This window comes from Echeneis naucrates, chromosome 16, assembly GCF_900963305.1.
Source record: "Echeneis naucrates chromosome 16, fEcheNa1.1, whole genome shotgun sequence".
NCBI lineage: Eukaryota > Metazoa > Chordata > Actinopteri > Carangiformes > Echeneidae > Echeneis > Echeneis naucrates.
In genome coordinates, this window is record NC_042526.1 from 22,469,163 (window position 1) to 22,491,937 (window position 22,775).

At 40.1% G+C, this 22,775-nt stretch overlaps 1 protein-coding gene across 1 annotated transcript in view; it reads left to right on the forward strand.

The window, feature by feature from the left end:
- LOC115056355 (copine-8-like) overlaps positions 1-19,410 on the forward strand; it is a 60,027-nt gene extending 40,617 nt beyond the window's left edge. Inside the window, exons 7-20 of the mRNA XM_029522719.1 lie at positions 69-132; positions 2,391-2,494; positions 3,153-3,257; positions 3,893-3,934; positions 4,790-4,865; positions 7,299-7,355; positions 8,293-8,354; positions 8,633-8,679; positions 10,330-10,511; positions 14,750-14,877; positions 16,249-16,351; positions 17,613-17,670; positions 18,353-18,426; positions 18,951-19,410. Coding sequence (XP_029378579.1) covers positions 69-132; positions 2,391-2,494; positions 3,153-3,257; positions 3,893-3,934; positions 4,790-4,865; positions 7,299-7,355; positions 8,293-8,354; positions 8,633-8,679; positions 10,330-10,511; positions 14,750-14,877; positions 16,249-16,351; positions 17,613-17,670; positions 18,353-18,426; positions 18,951-19,163 — 1,315 coding nt within the window. The 3' untranslated portion in view covers positions 19,164-19,410. The remainder of the gene's footprint in view (positions 1-68; positions 133-2,390; positions 2,495-3,152; positions 3,258-3,892; positions 3,935-4,789; positions 4,866-7,298; positions 7,356-8,292; positions 8,355-8,632; positions 8,680-10,329; positions 10,512-14,749; positions 14,878-16,248; positions 16,352-17,612; positions 17,671-18,352; positions 18,427-18,950) is intronic.
- The last annotated feature ends 3,365 nt before the right edge of the window (positions 19,411-22,775 follow it).

A 22,775-nucleotide genomic window follows, 5' to 3' on the forward strand; every position in this document is an offset into this window, starting at 1 on the left:
TGCCTACTGCTGGATGCATGCAGCTGCTTGAATTTAATGGAAATATTGTGTTCTCTGTTTATTTTTAGTGGGATCCCAGGGAAGAAATGTGGTACCATCATAGTGAGAGCGGAGGAGCTGAGCAACTGCAGGGTAAGAATTTGGTTTCCTTTCTAATGAATATAAAGTTAAACTTGCTGATGATGGCATGCTCTCTCCAAATCAGCGCAGTTCATTTCAAGAGACAGGTCTGGTATCCGCACAGTTTAAACTAAAATAAATTAAATATAAATACATTTGTAATGGTAAGTGCTTGGTCGGGAGCATGGTGGCATTTATAGCACTGTTTCCCCACAACAAGTGTATGGTTCCTGGGCCTGGGGCCTTTCCGTGTGGAGTTTACATGTTCTCCCCATGTTTCCTCCCACCGTCCAGACATTATTTGGGTTAACTGCTGACTCTAAATTGCCTGTGGGTCTGAGTGTGAGTGGTTGTTGGTCTCTGTCTGTCTCTGTGTGTTGGCCCTGTGATGGACTGGCGATCTGTCCAGGGTGACCCCGCCCTCACCCGGAGTGAGCTGGGATTGGCTCCAGCACCTCCCGCGACGTGGAAACGGATAAGTGGTAGAAGATGAATGAATGAATGAATGAATAAGTGCTTGTCATACCTTTCTATACATATTCCTAAAATGCTGTAACGAACAACAGTTTTGTGTAAATGTACACAAATCCCATCTAGATGCACTCACACACACACCCCTACACACATACAAACAAATAGTAAATACATAAACAAGGAAACACACTTGGCCACCAGTTTATTAGGTATGTCTAAACAAAGTTAACAGTCTAGACAATTAATATGAATAGCAGTGCTTCAATGTGTCAGTGTGACCATGGAGGCTATAGCAGGTAGTGCAGGGCTACATGTTTTTGATATGAATTCAACATGTTGGTTGTTTAGTGGCAGAGATCTTTTCTCAGTTGCATTGTAGCTATTCCTATTGCTACACATGTAATGTTCTTTCCTCCTGTTATCCAAAAATGTTAGTATTTCTGGACTCCTCCTCATCATTAGTGGTTTTGGCCACATCACGCTGTCCACTCATTCATTTTCTTTCTGCTCTCGGGCGTTGGGTCACAGGAGCAGCAAGCTAAAAATAGCTCTCTAGACGTAGTACAACAATGCTTTCCAGCTCCTCCTGAGGGATCGCAAGGCAGGATGCAATTTTCAATCCCTTCAGTGAGTGTTGGGTCTTCCCCAGGGCCTCCTCCCAGTTGGACGTGCAGAGAAAACTTCCAAATTAAGCAAAACATCCCAATCAGTGCCCTTCTGACGTGAAGGACCAAGTATCCTCTAGATTTACAAGCTCATCACCCTCTACGTTTCTCACAATTAAACACGTCTCCCACTCCAACTTACTCTGGTATGACCAAAGTCTCAAAAACAAAATGCAGTTTTAAAAACTTTTATCAGTCTTGGTCAATTCCTACGACTTGACCACTTGATGTTACTTTAAGAATACAGTGCTATTATGTCAGACACTTGTACAGTATGAGCTGTCTCTGTTTCAAACATCTTAAGAACGTTGGTTTTCAGTTGAACACAGTGGACTGTTTCAAGCTGCTGTCATGTCTTCAGTTGAACCAGACTGGCATTTGGACAAAGCAATATCGGTCATATCTCACTTCACAGCAACATATTTTGACTGAAACTACAATCAAATCTGAGATCAAAACATCAAACTGTAAATGGCACATTTTGGGATCATACCTTTAAAAATGCTCTGAGCTCTCATTCCACACTGGAATATGACATATATAAGGATGGAAAGTTCTGTGAAAGAGGCAAAGTGTCTAGCTCTGTCTCTCATCTGGAAATATGCCAGGATGTATTGCAGCTGTTCACCACCTCTTATTTTTGTTTGTTCATCATCATCATCACCAGTTTTTTCCTTGCAACTAAATGGAACATTATTTTTTTCTGGGCACTCTCTGGGAGACAAAATAAAAATGGCACAAATAAGGAGTAGAACACAGGAAAATTCCCTCATCCAAAAACATTTTGTAAAGCTCAAGGTAATTCTAAATGTCTTACGATCTCATGTTAATAATAGAAGTGTTTCAGGGTGGAATTATAATTTTTAATCTTTAATCCTTCTGTCTCTGTTTTTGGGGAGGTGAAAATCAAATATTAATGCCCATTTGAGTTCATTGCTGCTGAAGTAATGTAAAATCAGGAAAACCAGAAAGATGAATTTTTCGGTTTTTAAATACTGTTTAAATATTCTTCAAAATGTATCTGTGTGTAAAGGATGTCTCTAAGGTCTGAGGTGTAGATATGGATTTTACTGAGACCTAAAGCCACGTAACATACATTATATATTTTTGCTTCAATCTCTTTTTGTACAGGAGTCAGTGATGCTGCAGTTTTGTGGCAATAAGCTGGATAAGAAAGACTTCTTCGGGAAATCTGATCCATTTCTCGTCTTTTACCGCAGTAACGAAGACGGATCGTAAGTTGACAGGCAGCTTCCCCCCGTGGTGTTTGTGGACATCAATTTTCTGAATTACCATTAGCAGCTATCTCAGTTTTACATGCAGAAAAAACACCCATACAGGGGTTGTAAAAATGACTGAAATGCATATAGACGCTTTATGTAATTTTTCATGCTCCAAAAAGCTCCCATACACAGGATATAATGTCTGAAATGCCTATGTGATGTTACATAATGCTCACTGCTGTATATGTGACTTATGCCATCCAGCTGCCAACTGGGGAGGCAGCAGGAGGAGAGATGAGCCTAGATAATAGAATGGAGCTGACAAGAGGAAAATAAAGGGAGGTTGGATGGATAAGATGGACTTAAGTGAAAGCTATGTGTGGAGGTCACACGTTCTGCCCCTCAGATGCTTTAATTCAAGTCGACTTCAGTGTATCACATATAACACATTCTCTTTTTGTGCAGCTGGGTATTTACTGATGCAGCCTAAATGTGCAGCTGCAGGGCATGATAGCAGCGCACCGCAGCTACTGAAAGCCGAGGACTAGTTACCATATGAAAAAGAACAGGGAGCAGTTGTTTCAGCTGAGGATCAAGCGTTACGAAACACTTTTAACAAAAGACGAGGTGCATCTTTGAACACTTTTGTTCACTTTTGTGTGTTTCACAGGTACACCATCTGCCATAAAACAGAAGTGGTGAAGAATACTCTGGATCCAGTGTGGCAGGCTTTCAAAATTCCTGTCAGGGCGCTGTGTAATGGAGACTATGACAGGTACACCAGGAGAGAGGAGGCATTTAAGTGACAATGTTTACAGTGAAACTGCTTCCATCTCATACTGACAAGAAGTACTTAAATAAATTTGCATTATTTTACAGCTGATTTAAAAAGCTGTTGAATATTCTCAGGCATCTAATCAGCAGTGCTCAATCAAAAATCAAACAGGTTCAGTCATTTTATTTCCTCAACCTCAACAAGTTCAACAGAGCAGCAATTCATCCCATTTTCTCCGTTTTTCTCAATACCTTAATCTCTCATTGACTTTTCTCACAGACTTCATTTGAGTTGCTGGGTAGATCAGTGTCAAATATTAATGATACTCACTAAATTATAGGAAATATGACTTATGGGTCATATATCATATCATGGCACAACTAAGGAACTCTAAGATAGACCATGACAGAAAAATTTGATTAAATGTGTATCCACTTTCAGTCCAGTCATAATTATCATAAAAATAAAATCATGAATGAGTAAATGCCTTCTTTTGGGATGGGGTCTTGAGAAGAGATGAGTTAAAGAAGGTTGGAAAATATAGATTTTTTTCCAAGATTCTGTAAATCATTGGTGCCAGTTGGTTTTTTAATACAATTCCCCTGTCTCTTCTTCCCCTCTGTCTTTTCCTACAGGAGCATTAAGGTGGAGGTGTATGACTGGGACCGAGATGGAGGGTGAGGGAACAATCCTCGATCTTTTCTACTGTATCTGCTGTACTGCTCTGTGTACCATGTACAGTGTATCATATGACAGCATTATCATTTCATTTGACATACTGGACACTTTGCAACAAAGCTCTGGGGCATACTTATTGCTTTAACTGCCAATAAGCTATACGGTGTGGTAGCTGTAGCATTGTTATCTGATGACACTGATAATTAATGATCCTCAAAAAAAAAAAAAAAAAAATGCCCGCATAATATAAAGAGAATATGTGCAAAGGAAAGGTGGGGGGGCATCAGGGGTTAAAGGCACAGGTCGCCCTCTGAACTGGTTGTCCTAATACAGCCGATTTTTTCTTAGTGTGCTGCAGTTAAAATATCACCTCAGAGTGCATGTGACAACACCCCCCACTGCTTTAAATACACATTAACTATTAATAATGCTTGAACAGTCTCTTGACAGATAACTTCATACCATCTGGCAGGGAATGAGGGTTGTAAGCGAGCGGATTCAGAGAATAAAGGGGCCCAGTTTGTCCCATTTGTTAATTTGTCCCCATTGTTCATCTACAGACAGTTTTTGACATTTCAAAGGCACTTTGCCCCGAGCTCCCATTAAATTCTGACCCTGATTCCAACTGTGCTGATTATCTCCATGAAATTATGAAATTGGTTTCAACCACACTACACGCCTCCGGAAACCAAGTAGCCTGTCGATGGAGACTTTACAAAAGCCATGAATCCAGGAATGACAAGAATATCACCTGTTCTTATGTTTTCCTGAAACTGTTCCACAACAGCAACACAAAACAGAGCATGTAGTTTTTGTAATGAGATGGGGACATGTGTCTGTGTTCACTGTTGCAGCCATGACTTCATTGGGGAGTTCAGCACCAGCTACAGAGCAATGTCCAGAAGCCAGTCGCAATTCCACGTTTATGAGGTGATGTTCCTCTCTTTCACACACACACACACAGTCGTATTTCCACACTGTACATTAACAATGAACATTATCGAACTCCAATTAAAATCCTAATCCTCAGACGAGGATTTGAACAAGTGAGTACCAGACAGACTATCCTCACAAATAGAATTAGTGTTATATGTGGAGAAATCTAGGGCAAAAGATTTAAAAAATGTTGAAAGGAGACACACAACCCACATCAACCACATGTCTGTAACCACAAAGTGACAAGGCAAACAAAACAGTCTCTCACAGTCTGCAGCTTTTGTACACGTGTCCTTTCAGTGTTTAGGGAGTTCTTGAAACTAAGAGGTCTGAGGAGAAGGCTTCAGGAACCTATCAGAGTCAGCATGAATAAGAAATGAAAATTCATCAACAGACAAAAGCAGAACATCACATTTATTTTGGTTAATTAATGGAGACTTCCTTTTTATTGTGTAGTTATGGATGATTCAAAATCATTATCATTACACATTATTCATTAAAAACAATAAAAAAATTATACAATGGTGGAAGATTAAAACAAGCTGTTGTTCACAATAATGTGAATTTAGCTTCTCTCTCTCTTCCAGGCTGCAGTGTGTGGCTTTAGGGACAAATGAAATGTTACAAACAGCCTAATGAGACTAGAACTGAACAAATACAGGCAGAGCTTCTTGTCGAAGACATGTTGATTTGCAAGACATTACCGTTATGTAAATTTAATTTTGAGTCTCAGGAGAACCAACATTTTTCCAGAGCCTTCTTCAAGGTGAGCTTGTTTTATTGCATTTGACTTGTTTTCTCCCAGTAGGATGAAAAAAAAGCACCCCATATTTAATCAGTAGATTTTTTCTGGTTTACATTGAGATTGTACTCAATTCACTTCCACTACACACACTGGCATGGGGATATAGATCAGTGGATCTTCCTATTATTAACAGGATGCTGCACATCAACTGAAGTCAATGAAGGGTATACAGTACGTTCTGTTAAAATAGTTAGCAACCTCTGGAGCATTTCCTTGCTCATTATGGTCTACACCGGTTGGTGTAGTCCAAATTACTGTGAGGGTCAGTAAGGTTAGCATATAAAGCACAAGCTGATATTGTAGCAGACATAGTGCACACATGGTGTAGAGCAGGCTTCTCAAACCCCCAGCAAACAGGCCAAAAGCAGGGGGAGAAGAAGAAAAAAGTCACATTCGAAAAAATCTGTAAAAAACGCACAAAACACAAGCGCAAGAGAATTAGAGCAGAAACCACAAATGTGTTGAGGGATTGCCTGTGTTAGTTCAGTGACAGTCATCAGTAAGGAAAACTATTTGCAGTATCAGTCAAAACCTAATGTGAGTACCTATATCTGCATTTTTTTTTTAGAAAAAAATTAGCAAAAGTGGATGCTAATAAGAGATTGCCTTTCAGTTTTATTTGTCATTTTGCTAAAAGGCTTTATTTAGTTCTTTAAAAAGGAGGAATAAAAAATTGAGCTTATTGTTTGCAGTTTGGTAAAAATATACAGTATTCGAAACCAAAAAAACAGCACATTTTCAGAGATATTTGTTCTTTGTTGAGATGACAGCAGCAGCAGTGTCCCCCTGCTCATTTGTGTTAAGACCACTGGTGTAGATGTTGAAGGAGCAGGCATCACGCGCTCCGCATGTGATCATGAGTATTAGCTCAGCGCTGGAATTTTTTTTTTCCAGAGAAAAAATTTGGCAATACTAATTGTCTAATTAACTGGAATTTAATTTTGTGATAGAAATTCTCCCTGTACAAATCTGGAAAAACAGGAACCCTTTAGGTGCCGGAGTTTTTTAAGAAAATCCTGAGTTGTGACGACTGAGAGAGCGTGGGAGCCCACATACTGTAAATGAGAGAAAGATTCAGTTTGATGCAGAGTTTATGAAGGAACTATATTTACTCATCTGATTTGAATATTCTGAGTATCTCTGAGTAGGCTTCCATAATTACTTGGCATTGAACATATTTGAACAGTTGTGTGTGTGTGTGTGTGTGTGTGTTTTATATAGATAATAAACAACAAATGAACAGGAAAATGCTCAGCAGCACCACCCCCATGCAAGGATGCACTGTTGCAATCACTGTTATTAGATGAGTGATTATCTAATCATGATCTCATCTCCTTATGATAGACACTTCCCTTCAGAATATTTATTAATGAATAACACATCCAAAACTTCATCATTACTTAACTTTTTCTTCACCTTTTCGTTGTAAACACAGGGTGGGTGCATTGCATCGAATTGCTCTATAATCAGTAAAGGCACAGAGATCTACCTTTATAAAATTCGGGACCTTTAATTCTGCTGAATGAAAAGGGCACAAGTTGATGTTTGCAGATAAAATAGAATGACTCACTCCTTACTGACGCACAGTAAAGTGTATTCATGTAAGTGTGTATTCTTTACAGGTGCTAAATCCAAAGAAAAAGGGAAAGAAAAAGAAAAAGTACCAAAACTCAGGAACGGTGAGTCACTGGTCGGTCCAGCTTTCATTTCTCAGTTCTCAGCACTGTTTATCTGTCACTATCAAGTCGGATGCTGCACTTAGACTTGATTTGTTTGGCATCAGGAGTGATAGCTATCAAAAGACAACTTAGAGACACTTTATTTTATTTAAACATCAATGTCTCATTGTCATTGATGGTAAAAGATATCTGAATATGTACATCCACAGCAACACAGAGAAATACTAACATTAAGCAGGGTTAAATTTAGTTTGACACAAATATCCAATGAATTCAAGTTAGAAACCGAGCTGAATCAAAATCAGGAAGCTGCCCCTAAATAATGCCTCCAAAAGCCAATGTACAAATTCATTCCAGGTAATTGACTACTCAAACGATAACATATTATGCTGCATTTGTCTGTAGTCTTGTCTGGAGAAAGTCACAATTATCAGATGCTAATTATTTGTCTGTTCAAAGCCACACAGAACCAAAGTGCAGTGTAGAATCACTGCTTTTGCTGTTGCACTGAAAAGGAAACAGTAGACTTATTTAACATAAACATTCTGGCCTCCTAAACATATTTGTGCAGTAAAAGTAATTTACAACCTTTTTAATTGTGGCTAAACTGTTGATTTGACTAAATAACATTTTGCTTTTTATTACAAGCTTGTAGCAAATATATTACGGGAGGTAGTGAAACCTTTTTAGATTGCAGCTGTGAACAATTATAAAAGTAAAAACATGTGAAATACTGAAATTCAAAACAAGGCATGACAGATGGAACAGCATGTTAGAGGGACAAGTCTGTCATACCAGCCCAGCCATTCGTTTGACATCATAAAAGAACCACATGAGGACGTGTGATCCTTGGTTTAATCAGAGAATCAGGTTCTGGATAAACAAACTAAACTTTAGAAGGGATTCTGGTTTAACTCCAGCACTTCTCTGTCGGCAGGTCACCCTTCTGTCCTGCCTGGTGGACACTGAGCTCTCCTTCCTGGACTACATAAGAGGCGGGTAAGTTCATACTAACTGGCAAGCATATGAGACTGCTGGGATGAAGCACCTCATCATTAGACTCAGCTGCTGTTCTGATGCAGGGTAAACTCTCCAGAGACTTAGTTGAGAGGATTACTTCACCATGTTTATCTCCCAGCTCCAATATAGAGAAGGACCGGTGCTGATAACCCGCTGCTTAATTGCTCGCTGCTGGGTGCTTTGAAACATGCTGTGGTATAATCTAGCATGATTGATGATTCCCTGTTACTTCTGACATGGTTTATTTTCTCTTGTAGGACTCAGATCAATTTCACAGTGGCAATTGATTTCACAGCATCAAACGGTAAGTGTGTTAAAGCTTTGGTCTGATATTTGAAATCCCTTAAGTGTTTCAAGCACATCAAATGTTGGTGGTGATAGCTGAGATCTATGACTGATATAATCTCTTAAGTGATTTTTTATCAGTCAATTATAATTCCCTTGTTCTAAAAACACTTGACTGTCTTTACTCCACAGCCACAAGTTGTGTGGTAAAGCAGCACATAGTTGTAGTCAACAATTAGACAGTTATTTCATCATTTTCTGTAGCTTTAAATATCTGAGCTCATTTCGATGTTGGTTATTGTGTTTACAGAAAGCCATTCCGCTCACCTTTTTTCAAATAAAATTTGCAATTCAGTTGGAACAATGTAGGTAAAGTTTGTGAAGTCCCACAGGCAAACTCCTGATTGAATTCCAGTGACAAACAAATGCAATTATTGGCAGAATATTTGTGACAGATGAGTGATGTTCTCATTTTGATGATGTACCAAGTTAAAATAGGTGATAGAATTTTGGAGACATTAGTGGAGAGACATGTGGCTTTCTGTACTTCCATCAAATCAGCATCTCACGTTCCCAAAAGCTGAACTTGTGAAGTAACATTGTTGTTGTTTGTGTCTGCATTTTTCTTTGAGCTCCAGTTGGTAATATTTATTCACCAGTAACAGAAAGTGAATAAGAATATGCCTTGAGACACTTTTGCGCAAAGCAGCCCATACACACTCATTTTGTAGTAAGGGATAAGGGTGATTTTCTTTGTTTTCATCAAAGAAATAATAGGTAACTTTTCCACCCCAAAGTGACGTATGAGCTGTGTACGGACATCATCTTCATCTTCACATTTTCATTACATTTCCCAGAGAGAGACATCATTTGAATCATGTCGGTTGTCACTGGCGTGTGTACATTTTGTTGTATTTTGATGAAGGACTTCAGGGTATCTGAATCTTAAGGTATTGGAAAAATTAAATGTGAGTAAATGTGGGCAAAGTGGACATCTTCTTTCATCCAAACACACACAATCAACAAAATGTGAATGAATCTGCTGAAAACAGTCCTCATCAAATGCACATCTTACTTCCATTTTTGTGAATGACGTTACAGAGGAAGCTACTGTAAATTTTTTTAAAGAAGAAATTTAATATTTAAGACTAATTATTTAAATATCCACACACTGAGGGCCACAGGCAAGGCCACACATCACAATATATTCAAGGATGAAATCAAACATGGTTTGTTTTAGATTTGTCAAGGTTTTTTATGATGATAACAAAAAAAAATATGTAACACTGGCCTGACTTTGATGCATTTGTTTTATCCTTTGTGCCAAAACCAGGACGATATTTCTGAGTGATCACATTTACCAAATTGGTTCAGCAGCATTGAAGATGGTCCCTAAAGCAGCACCATCTTAAAATGTGGTAGTTCAAAGGCAATAGAGGTGTCAAATTGTAAAACCTCAAACTACCCACTGAGAGTATTTCTGCCTCTAGTGCAGCTGTGTCTTGGGGAAATATTTCTGTAACTAAATCTCCAGTCTATGGTTTAACCCTCTTCCACCCACTTTTTTCCTCCTTTTTATTTTAATATGAGTCAGAGCCTGGGGGGAGGAGGCATAATTACAGTTTGATGCTGATGTGTGTTTTGTTGTTTTGAACCGTTCGGGTCCCAGGCAACCCTTCCCAGCCGACCTCCCTCCATTACATGAGCCCCTACCAGCTGAACGACTACGCCATGGCACTGCGGGCTGTCGGAGAAATCATCCAGGACTACGACAGTGACAAGATGTTTCCTGCGCTGGGCTTTGGTGCCAAGCTCCCCCCAGATGGACGAGTCTCGCATGAGTTTGCCCTGGTGAGAAACAGCTTTGTCTGATCATTTGCCTCATCCAAACCTCCATCCTTTCAGTCATTAATCCATTTATCCTTTCAACTTTCAATTTAAAAGCAGATTCTGTCTGATGGCGAATGAAAATACATTTACATGTAATAAATTTGAGCATCGATTTCACCATTTAATATTTACACATAATTACGATAACCAAACAAAGCCACGGACACGAACAAGAATTTGCTCATGGGCAAAGTACTCCTGATTCTGTTTCTGATTCTGTAGATGAGACATTCACTTGCTACACAAAGTAACAGCGACATCATCCTTCAATGCAATAACAATTCTCAAAACTTTCTCTTGTGAAATAATACGCATTGAACAAATCGACAGTACCGTCTTGTGAATGCATGCAGGTCTAATATTTTCCGTAGTCATCACAGAGCATAGAACATAGTGAATACAGACTGAAGGTGAGGTGGATGAGATTGTTGTTACTATATTTTTCCATAAATCAAATGCTGGACAAACAAAATCTTCGAAAGAGGAAAATCACAAAAAGCTTTATGTCCAGTCTTTCATCAACCAGTCTTGCTTATATTCGTCTAAAAGATGAGGAATTATTTGATGATGATTAATTTAAAATTTCAAGCTTCAGTTAGCACAAGGAATAGTCCAAAGGACAAATGTCTTCACCAGATTACAAGAGTACTGGATTTCATAGTAATCCTTCCAATAAATTCATTGGTGTTCATTTGAAATGTGGTGCTGAGGAGCTGAGGATACATTTTTAATGGCTGTGGTGCCAGCTGGAGGAGCTTGTCCGTAGCATTGAGAGCACAGACATGTTTCTCAAACCACGTCGTACATGTAAAGTTTTACTAGAACAATATAAAAATTCAGTAAAAATAAAATGAAAAACACTGCCTGAGAGTTGGAACGTTCACAAACATCGAACCAATCACAAGCACCAGCCCAATGGTGGGCGATAACAGCTTCTGTCCAAAACCATGAATAAATTCAGCCAACAAGTCTGTGCACACTGTTCTGATGCAAACTGAATGAGCTGTTTAGTTTCTGGCTGTAAACAAGCCCTTTTGGCCATGGAAACTCACCACATTTACCAACATTTTCAAATCTTGGCGGCGGGACAAAGACAGTCAGAATTATTCAAATCATAGTTTCGAACAGGACAGTTGACAAACTCTGACAATTGGAAATCCTGTGATTATGCAGTGTTTAAAGTGACAGTGCGTGTTATCAGAAATGGTGTTGCATGGTATATTTTCACAGTCACTGTATTACTTGCATATATTTGGTGAAGGAAGCTACAGGATTGCAGAAAATAAAAGATTTTAGCCACTTGTAAACTCTTTTTTGAAGATTTTGACCCCATTGGTCACGCAAGCAGTCCTTTTTCTTGGGCTGATCTTCCATCCTTCCATTTTCCTATACACAAACACACCTACACTAAGCACTGCATATTGCCCCAGATTATCATTTAAGTCATAAATGCTTGTGTGACAGCAAAAAGAAAAAGACGAAAATATAACATGAACTCCATTTTTTTGTTTGTTTGTTTGTTTGTTTGTTTTCTCTTCTTTTTTTTCAAAATGGGAGCATTCTGACCCAAGTAAACCCAACCCGAGTAAACACAAGAAACTTTTCAACAAACTTTCACCCTGCCTTATGTGCCCTAAAGATAATATCTAACTAAGCCAGTGAGCAGTGATAGCTAACATGTCTTTAGGGTCATCAGGTAGGAACCTCCTTTCACTGGTGTTTCATCTAGTTCGGCCCACGACACCTCCAGGAGGGTAAACAGTGATCACTGCCGTCCCAGAGTCACCCCCCTAATGCCAGACATCACTGCTCCTCACACAAAGACAACTATCTCACTCTGACCTCTCACCAACTGCACCAGTGAAAGCAGGGTGGGGATACAGACCTGGTTCAGGTGGGGGCAGGAAAGTATAGAGGCTGCAGGAGGTGGAGGACAAGCTACACTAGCAGAGTCAGCAACCAAACTCACCTGAACAGTCCTATACTCAAACCAATCAAACCAATACAGGCCAGCTCACCTGGACTAACTGCCTGGTCTCAAAGAGGCTGGATTTCTTCCTCTGCTTTTCCCAAGAGTCTGTCTATCTTAAGAGCTCCCCCTGCTGGGCCCCCAGCTACTATTGCTTCTTCTAATCCAAATCCACTGACTAGATCTTACTGCCTCATCTGACATTTCCTTCACTATTTTCCTCACCCTCTGTCCCCTTCCTCCTAACTCCCTCAACAAAGCAACAACAGATCTGGCTACAAACCCTCGACAACCTACTTCCACTAGACAAATCATAGCCTTCCATCCTCGCTGCTCAGCATCCTTACCTACATCTGCATACCTCTGCTTTTTCTTTTCATATGCTTCTACAACTGAATCCTCCCACGGAACAGTCAGCTCTATGAAATATACTCTCATTCTACTCCTAGATCACAAAATTATATCAGGAACAACAAGCTTTCCTCCTAAATCCACCTGCAGCTCCCAGTCACTAGCATCCTCTAAGCTGCCTTTCCTCCTTGTTATCTTATTAACTTTCTCTCCTTCTTGAAGAAACCCACAGTAGGATAAATACCAAATCAAATAACCAAACTACCACTTTAAGAATAACTGCTCTGGATCATCTTCATCAGTATTCAATCATGCATCTCTTCAAACCTCCCATTACTCATCCTCCTCGAAGTCATCCATGACTCTGTTAATGTCAAGCACTCTGGAGCTGATATCCTGACCATTCCTCAACCGCCAATAATACTCTCCCTGCTCTACTGTCACTTCCAGATGTTGCTCCAGAGGCATTTACAGGCATTGCAGCTGCTCAGTGTTGGGTAACAGCCTCCCTGGAGGCAACAAACCTTGGGATGAGGCACATATGCATTAATGTAACCATTAAAGATTTAACTTAGTCAGCTCCTAAATAGGAGCTGCAGCTGTGTGACTGCGGAGGAAGAGGGCCACCATTGAATCCCAAACAATTATGCAAGCTTCATTTGCAGAGCAAAGTTCGTACTCGTGGACATCTAAGCAGTTGATGAAGATGGTTTGTTAGTGCGATAACTAGAAACACAAAAAATAAGCAGTTTAAATAATGGGCATCACAATAAACTAGCTGTAAGAATGTTGAGGCTGCATAGCTACAAAAACACCTCAGCAACTTTGGCTCTGAAAAAAAGTGACTCTGTGGATGAGACAATGGATGAGCTCCTCATAAATGTCATCCTGAAACAAATGACCATCAGGTTTTGTCCCTTTGCAACCTCTTGTACAAACAAATTGCTTCTCACCACAATAGCGTTTATCAAAATGCCACTCCCACTATCCATCTCTCATACAAAGTTAACATTTTCAGTGGCTTGCCTCAGGATATTCTTTACTGAAATTCAGAAATACAGAAATGAAACCGCCAACATTTTCCTAAAATATGTGCAATATTTTCAATATAAGATTGGATTTTACATCTGTAAAGGCTTGTATCCCTGTGGTGCCCCTTACTCAAGGTAATATTTTTTGATGACATTATTTGATAAGTATCATTGATGTTTTGGCCCTGGGGAGGCTATTTTTGATGTCTGTCTATGCATGTAATCCCGTAATCCTGCAATTTCCAGCCAAAATGTGTCTGTTTTTAAAACAAAATGCAATTACCTTCCAGTGTTTTTCCCCATAAAATGATATAAAAGATACAGCTACATTTTGTTCTTCAGGGTGATGCTGGTTTTATTATTTTATCTCTGAATATCACACCAAGCAATGCTTAATTCCACTCTAACTTTGATATTTCATTATAAAAAAAAATGATATAGATCTCCCTCAAACCACAGAGATGTACCGTAAGCAAGTTATTTTAATTGTCCTTGAATATATTTAACAGATTTTTCAAAGCATTGCCGGTCACTTCAGCAGTGAATGTGCTTGCTTGAGTCAAGAAAGTAGCTGAAGATACAGAGTTAAGGAAAATCATGAAACAAAATCTGACTATTGTCTTGTCTTGGAACAGCTATCTGAGTCTTCAGCTCAGTATTGCTACAAAGTGAACTTAATAAAAACTAAAAGCTCTTGAGATTTCCTGTGTGAAATCACTTGGCAGTTAAATTGTGTTGCAGCAGCTGTACCCTTTTTAATAAAATATGCATTTTAATTACAAATACAACTGAATGATCAGTCAAATGATGTTCTTGCTTTAATGCTTCATTCTCCTGTTTTCATGCAGAACGGTAATCCACAGAACCCATACTGCAATGGCATTGAGGGGGTGATGGAGGCGTATTACCAAAGTCTCAAATCCGTGCGTCTCTACGGACCAACCCACTTCTCCCCTGTTATTAACCATGTGGCCAGGTAAGTCCACTATAAGGGATGTAGAATGTGTAGGCAGATACATATGCAACTGTAATGGTGGGTGGGGGGGTCTGCAGTTCGCAGGCAAGCATCCAAATATAATTTAAGAGTAAGCAACACTTTGTGCTGGAAGATGAGCAGTTTGCATGGTGACTGATAGAGGTGTGTTAGGAAGAAAATGAAAATGTGAAAATGTCACACCCCCCACCACTGCTGAAATCCAGTCAATGAATCCTTATGGACTCAAGAAGAGATTTTCATGTTAAGTATCAAAAACATTTAAACCCAGTTAACACGATACTCAGCCTTTGAGTTCTTTTTTTAACTGGAACAACACATAAATGCAAGAAGCTGCTCTCCCACAGTTTTAATTACTTGAAACAAGTAATATACCTTTTCACCAGCTACCAGAAACAGTCAGGGGCACTTTACCCAATTTAGCTGATTAACCATGGGTCTGCCCGCTCAACCTGAGAATAGTTACACTGTAAAAAGTAAAAAAGCTCACTTCTGTTTGTGGAGTTTCTGACTTAAACCCAGGAGGACATTGCTTAAAAAAAAAAGGGTGACAAGTCCCGTCAAATTTCTGCTTGTCTGACTATGTGTACTATCAATGCTGCTCCAAGACTCTACAGTCCCAACATTTCCAATAATACTTTACAGTATCGCTTGTTCCTCCTGTATTAACTACATGATACATTCTTCATGAGATTCATTGGGATTTTGTAAATTTTACATGACTGGTGATTTTTAGATTTGTTGTGTTTCTGCATTAACCTCTTATTGCTGTCTTTTGCCCCTCTAAGCAGCCTAATGTATTTTAGGGCAAATCAAGTCAAGATGATGAGAATAGACACTCCGTGAAAACAACTTTGTGCTTCAGAACACTAATGTTGTGTAAAATTACTCTTGGCTTTTATTATTTCACTGTGTGTCTCTTCCCCTCACCAAACTGGTAACTGGGCTATTTGTCTTCGGTAAAATAAGAAATGTATCGACTTCTGGAGCTAATATGTAACATTATTTCATAGGGAAGTTACTGAACGAAGAATGGGAACTGCGACACACATCTCCCCCATGCCAGCAAGTTGAAATTGTATATTCATAAAGTTTGTGGACTTGAGTGAGCCAGTGCAGAACAAAGGGTCAATCTCACTGCAGTACAGGCCAAAAGATTTATTTTCTATCTCGGGTTTCTCTGCATGATAAGCAAACTGGTTAGTTCCCCTATTAAAATGGATAGAATGCAGCAGGAAAGAGTAAAACCTGAATTGTTAGTTAAATGTTTGTGCGTGTTGGAGAAGAACAGGCTGTGCCTATAATTTTTCTCTGTTCACATGTCTTCTGACCTCCCATCTGTTTCTGTTCAAGGTATGCGTCAGCAGTGACGGACGGTTCACAGTATTTCATCCTGCTCATCATTTCTGATGGCGTCATCACAGACATGGCACAGACCAAGGAGTCAATAGTCAATGTACAGTATCCCATCACATTCCCGGCTGCATATAATTAATTTATGGCCTTTAAAAAATCCAAACCAGTCAATATACAATGGAATTCAGTTTGAGGAGCATTAGCTTTTCATGTCTTATATTATATTTCTCTTGTAAATAATGTCAGCGTTATTAGTTTTATTCGTTTTATATATTTTATCTATTATGGTTCTTGTTTTTAGTACCTATTATTTATTGTACATATTCTTCTTTTTATTCTGCTCTTTTATTTGCTGTCCACTTGCTGCTGGAGCAATGCAATTTCCCCCCGTTGTGGGACAAATAAAGGAATATCTTATCTTATTCTAGTATTCATACAGTCAATTGGCTGTGAAGCATGTGAGGACCCCTGGAAGCCCGGCAATGATTAAGCCTCTAATTCTAATAAACTACCAAACAAACAGCATGACAGGGAGGATATGAAAATTAGTCCGTCTGGTATATCTCTTTGTGTTCATCTTTACTAATGAACATGTAAGGGCAAAGAGGGAGTAGCCCAGTCCCCCTCCACATCGCCCCGCACCCCCCACTCCCCCCGATATGTTCAGCTCTAATAACTGATTAGAGTGATCAGAGTTCATGTGTGTATACGGATGTGTGAGCTCACATATCTGGAGCCTGCACTTTCCTCATCAATTCCCCCCCACATCCCCATGTGAAGTAATGTTATTGTAAAGTGAGATTTGAGAGTAATTATTTGCTGGCCCGCGGGGGATCTATGCCCCTTATATTCCAAGCTATTTGGGCATCCATCTAATAACCACAGGAAGTTATGAAACCCTGAAAAACCTTCATTCATCATTCATCACTCGAACTGTTCTTTGCTGTCCCACCCGGATAAGATTTAATAAACAATATTGCGATGCAGGGCGGGAGTTCAGCTGCAGCTCAGGGCAGCGGAAGATGTAAATGAGAGTCATTTTTAAACTTCTCAAGCTTTAGGAGATTTAAACAAAGTTGTAGAAGCATGAAATTAGAACCTCCAAAACTGACTGGACAAGAGGCTTTATGAAACCAGGATACAGTGTAGAGCAGGCAGAAGCAGACAGAACATGTCTGTCTTAACAATGGTATTGAAACTTAAGTACTAAGTGTCGTGTCTCTGGATCGTTAACCTCCAGTTAGTAATTTGCAGTAATATTTCAGTGACAGCATGCAGAATTTAAGATAGCAAATGGTGAAAAGAATGAGCACTGCCTTCCCTGCCTTTGATGCACCTGTCGTCTCTATCCCCCTTTACAGGCTGCTGCTCTGCCCATGTCCATTATAATAGTTGGGGTTGGACCAGCAGAATTTGATGGTAAGCAGAGTGAAGAGGATGTGTGTGTGTGTCTGTGGTTATTTACATGCAGTAATCCTTTGCCTTCATTCTACCCCCTATCTCACCTCCCACATGGTTCAGCCCTTCCTTGTGCAGATCTTCTTTTCTCCTCTCATCCATTCTCCTTTGCCTTAATTCTTCCTCCCCATCTCCCTGAGAGCCAAGGTTAAGTGGATGCATTTTATTTCTTCATTTTTTTGGTCAACAGCTATATTTTTTCACTTCCCTTCTATGCCGTTGCAGATACATTAACGTTTACCATTCACACAACTTTCCTCCGTTAAAAACAAGCTCACTCATGGTGAGCAATTTGCCTGCAAAGCCGATAGGATTAAACAATTATCACGGCCGTGAAATCAACGTGTATGGCTGCATGATGTCCCTCTGGTGCACATCACTGGCTCTGCGAACATCTTGCATGTTTCCCCAGTTTCCCCCTGTGTGCAACTTAGAGCCCAATGGCTTCATTCAGCGACACAAATTCTGTGTACTTATGCCGCATTTGGCACTGTCAATACTCCAAGGCAATGTAACCCAGTGGCATGCTAATGGTCTCAGTAGATTTGAAGGCACAAACTGCGTGTCATGTTTGCTCGCCACAGTTCGACATGGTGGTTGGAGTTTCCTGACAGGGCGTAACAGATGTGCTTCCCCCCTTCAGAAATGATTGAGCTGGATGGAGACGAAGAGAGGATCTCATCCCAAGGCAGATACGCAGAGAGGGACATTGTACAGGTACAGAATATTCCCCAAAACTGGCTGACTGGTTGTGACGCTCTTGGCTCAGCAGAATGTAGGATTGGATGATTAATGGGAAAAGGTCACAGCTCTTCACCCTCAGCGGTGCACTTCACTCTCACCATTTTTCTGCTTCCCTTCTGCTGCATCGCTTCTCTGAACTTAACCTTTTTTCTGTCTATCATTTTCATGCTGCTCCATTTTAACTATGCATTCTATTCTCCTCCCTCTTTCCGTGTTTCCTCCTCTGCTTCTTTTCTTCTTTCCTGTTCCATGCCTTTCATCGTGTCCCCTCTCACTCCTTCATTCTTCTTCGCTTCTTGTTTTTCACTCCATAATTAATGTTGTCTTCTCTCCTACTTTCCTTGATTTCTGTTTTCCCTCTTTTTTCTTTCCTCTCCTTTTCATTCCACATTTTGTCCTTTCTCTGCTTTCTGTGTTTCATTTCCTCTCCTTTTTTCTGTCCTGCCATTTTCTTGTTTAAATTTCTCTTCTCTCTTTGTTTCCCTTTTGCTCCTCAGTTTGTTCCTTTCAGAGACTACATCGACCGGCGAGGAAACCACATCCTCAGCATGGCCCGTCTGGCTAAAGAAGTGCTTGCTGAAATCCCAGACCAGTTCCTGTCCTATATGAGAACCAGAGGCATCAAACCGGGGCCCTTGCCACCCCCTTACACCACCTGCCCACCACCAGCCATCCACCCTCTTCTCACCAGACGGGTAAGCCGAATTTAAAGGCTGAGGCCTCACTCCAGTGCCAACCAGCTGACTCTACTGGGCTCTGCTCTTTTCTTCTCTGCCTCTTCTTCCTGCTCTTCACCGGAGGCTTCGAGAACACGGCAAAACTTGTCTGCTCTCTCGTGTTGCACTTTCATGAACATTTGGCCGTGAGAGATGAAGCAGATAACCCCGGACTCTTCCACTTTTAAGAAGGATTGGGGTGTTCGAAGCGTGGTGGTGTGGGAAGTCTTAGATCACCTAACTGCACAATAAAGAGCGAACAGGACAGAAAGTGACCACTCACAGCTGTCAGACTGAAAGGGTCCTGTTTCTATTTCCACTCACAAAATCATGTCTTTCTCTGATATATACATGTTTACAAAATGGAGGACTGGAGTGGAGAATTTTTCAGGTGGGAATTTATACCAACTAATGTGAGAACCTTTCAGATTCCTATTTTTCAGCTGCAAAATTAAGCTTGTAGATTTGTACAAAAATATTTAGGCCGAGGTGCCACATTCTTCATTACAGAGCGTGTGTGTGTGTTTTTTTTTTTTTTTTTGTTTGTTTGTTTGTTTGTTTTTGTTCTTTTTTTAATGGAGCATGTGCTAGTTTAAGAAAAGCATGCACTGTTGTCCTGCACTCAGGGCTTTGTCCCTCCCACATGAAACCCACTGCCACCACTGCCATGTTCCATTAAGAACAAACCCATCACCCGCCTGAAATCTTCCCACGCTCCTACCTTCTGCTCCATCCACCTGCCTTGACTCAAAAGGAAGCTGTGCTTCCCAGGAGTCTGGTCAAATCAAATGCAGCAGGGACTTGAACCAGCCTTACTCTTTTGTCAGATAACATTAACAGTACAGTGTCCTCTGTGGGTTCTGGAAATGTGGATCTCCAAGCCCAGAAGTCAAAAACACACATCTCACAATCAAACCTGACTGTGTTACATTTTAAAGTCTCTTTTCATGAATAATGTTGTGCTTTAGAAGCATATATTGTTTTGTTTTATGTCTCTCTACCTCTCACTTTGTTTAGTATTGCCAAAAAAAAAAGAAAAGGTGTAAGCGTGTCAGTGATTTTTGATAAGTCTGTGGAGTTCACAGTTTTACCTTTTCACTAAGGATTCACAAAATATTTGCCAAACTGTAGACTGAGAGTTATAGCACTTTGTTTGCTGTCAGATCAGGGGACTTGCACCTTTGTGGTGGTAACACACTGTTAATACACACACAGATATCGGTTAACTCACACAGCAGACAGCACAGCTGATTTTCTTTGAACCCACCAGAAACACCAATATGGATCGAATCGTTGACCGTGAGTATAGTTTTAAGTTCCAAGTTGTCAGAGAACATTTTAACCAAAAGGTGAAGCCTGTAAAAATGAGTCAGGATCAACCTGTGTCCACAATAATGCAATTGACATTTTAATTCTGTATCAGAAACAACCTGCGCCCATATTGCACTCCTGAACACGCATTCACATACACAAAACATGAGTGAGCCAGTTTAATCAGTGAGCAGAATGTCCATTGCAGTTGAGCAGCAAAAGAGGTAAAGTGGCCTGTTGTACTGTGGAGAGTACCACGTCATTAATTAGAAGGTTTGGGGTTTAATCACCTAAATTGCCTTGGATGGCTTTTCCAGCGCTATATGAATGTTGGTATTTATAGTAGAAGCACACTGATGGCGGGGGGGGGTCTTAAGCCCCCCCTCAAAATAGTCTCAGCCCCCCCAAGCCCCCCTAAGCAAAAATAAAAATACTGTAAGCAGCTGCAACCAGAATGCTCTGACAGCTCGTCCGCAGACATCCCAGCCCTCCTGCGAGAGCGCAGAGGGGCTGTGTGTGCATTTGATTGATCAGGGGCGCATACGAGAGAGCTAGCATGTGTGTGTCTATGTGTGACCAACAGACAGGTAAAATTTGTTAACAACCCCAATGAAAGATCCAGCACCCCCCCCCGTAGAAGCACTATAAGAGTAGTATTTTGAGCAGTAGGTGACTGATTATTTTAGCTTTTCTTGTGAAGCCCTTTGACTGGTTGACAAGAAAAACACTACATAAATGCAGCACTATATTTTTGCCTCAAAATGCTCTTTTGCTAAATTTTTGTCTCCCATCAACACTGGTTTTCATTTGGATATTAGTTATGGAGTCCCAAAAATTGACTGAACTGATTGAATTCTCGGCTCAGCTAAGTTGTATTAGGGTGAGGGTTAGGGCAAAATAGAGACTTTTGGAAAGAATGGCATAAACTTCAGAGGATATAGTCTACAAAGGTTTGGCTCTCCATAGTTGCAAGGCCCTTGGTTTTTCGAAAAGTTGTACAGTTAAGCTGCAACCCAATACCAAATTAATCTTGCAATCCTTTGTCTCCCAGGAAAAGTAGGACATTTTTCTCAGCTGCATATGAAGGAGCCTTCAAAAAGGGAGTCTCTGCGATCCCTGAAAATTGGTAGACAGCATTCGATACACCTGAGCCCCCCCTGATCGGGTCTTATTAGCCTTGACTGCCAGCGATGAAAGCAAAATGAATAACAGAATACTGAGCTCACTGTGTTTGCTACCGGCTATTATGGAATTAGATTCTCAAGTTTTGCACTACAGTGGCCTTTACTGTTCCTCAATTGTAATATTTTCTTCAAATAATCAGATGAGTGCAATCTGCTTCCTGTTGGCACCAACTTCCGCTCTGTGAATAAGTACATCAAGTGTGCAGTCTGGGCGCAGATTGTTTTCAGATATGGGGCTAGAAGTCCCATCTGGACGGAGATTCTTTCATTTTAAAAGAGGATGTAATTGTGTGGACATAGCACTAGTAGCATGTAGCTGATCATCTGCTTACCAGTAAACCCGTGTTGTCAGTATCAAACTCATAGCACCTGAAGGTTCAGCAGGCTCTGAATTCTTTGTAGTTTATCAGTTTTGAACAAGGATCACAGCAGCTGCTCTTAACTTAGATTCACACCAGTTAGAGTGGGCTTCAGTGGAAATATCACTTTCCCTCAGCCCTTTTTACAAATAGGTCACAAAGTGTTGTGCTTAGTGACAATTCAAAAGAGTTTTGTAAGTTATTTAGTATGCAATATTAAAATAGATGTGTAGACGTCTGGTTCATTCATTCACGAAGAGAGTTTATTAAACTAAGCCCTTGGAGACAGAGCATGAGGGTCTGTGTTTCTGCTGAGTAACGAAACAACAGCAAGTTCACTTCAGTGACAGATGACACCTCACTTGCAAGTGACAATAATTTTTTTTTTGTCGCACAGTAGGATTAAAACTGAGTATATCCCAACAAACTGTCAACATAAAAATGACCTCCAAATTGGCAACATGCATTATTTAATAAAAACACAATACAGCTGCACGGGTTTTTATTCATTTGTCCTATAATGAATTTTATTTATCACAAGAAAAGTCAAAACCTACTTTCTCAAAGCAAGCTATGAGGTTCTACACAAATACACATCTCTTTCAGAGTTTAACTTTTTGTCGTAATAAAGCACAAGCATATACAGTATATTTGAATTGCAATTTTTACTGTTCTGTATCCAAGCTAAGAACAGCTGCTGCCCTTTTCAGTATTTTTTGATGAAAGCCTCAATTTTGGGATGATTTTTCCTT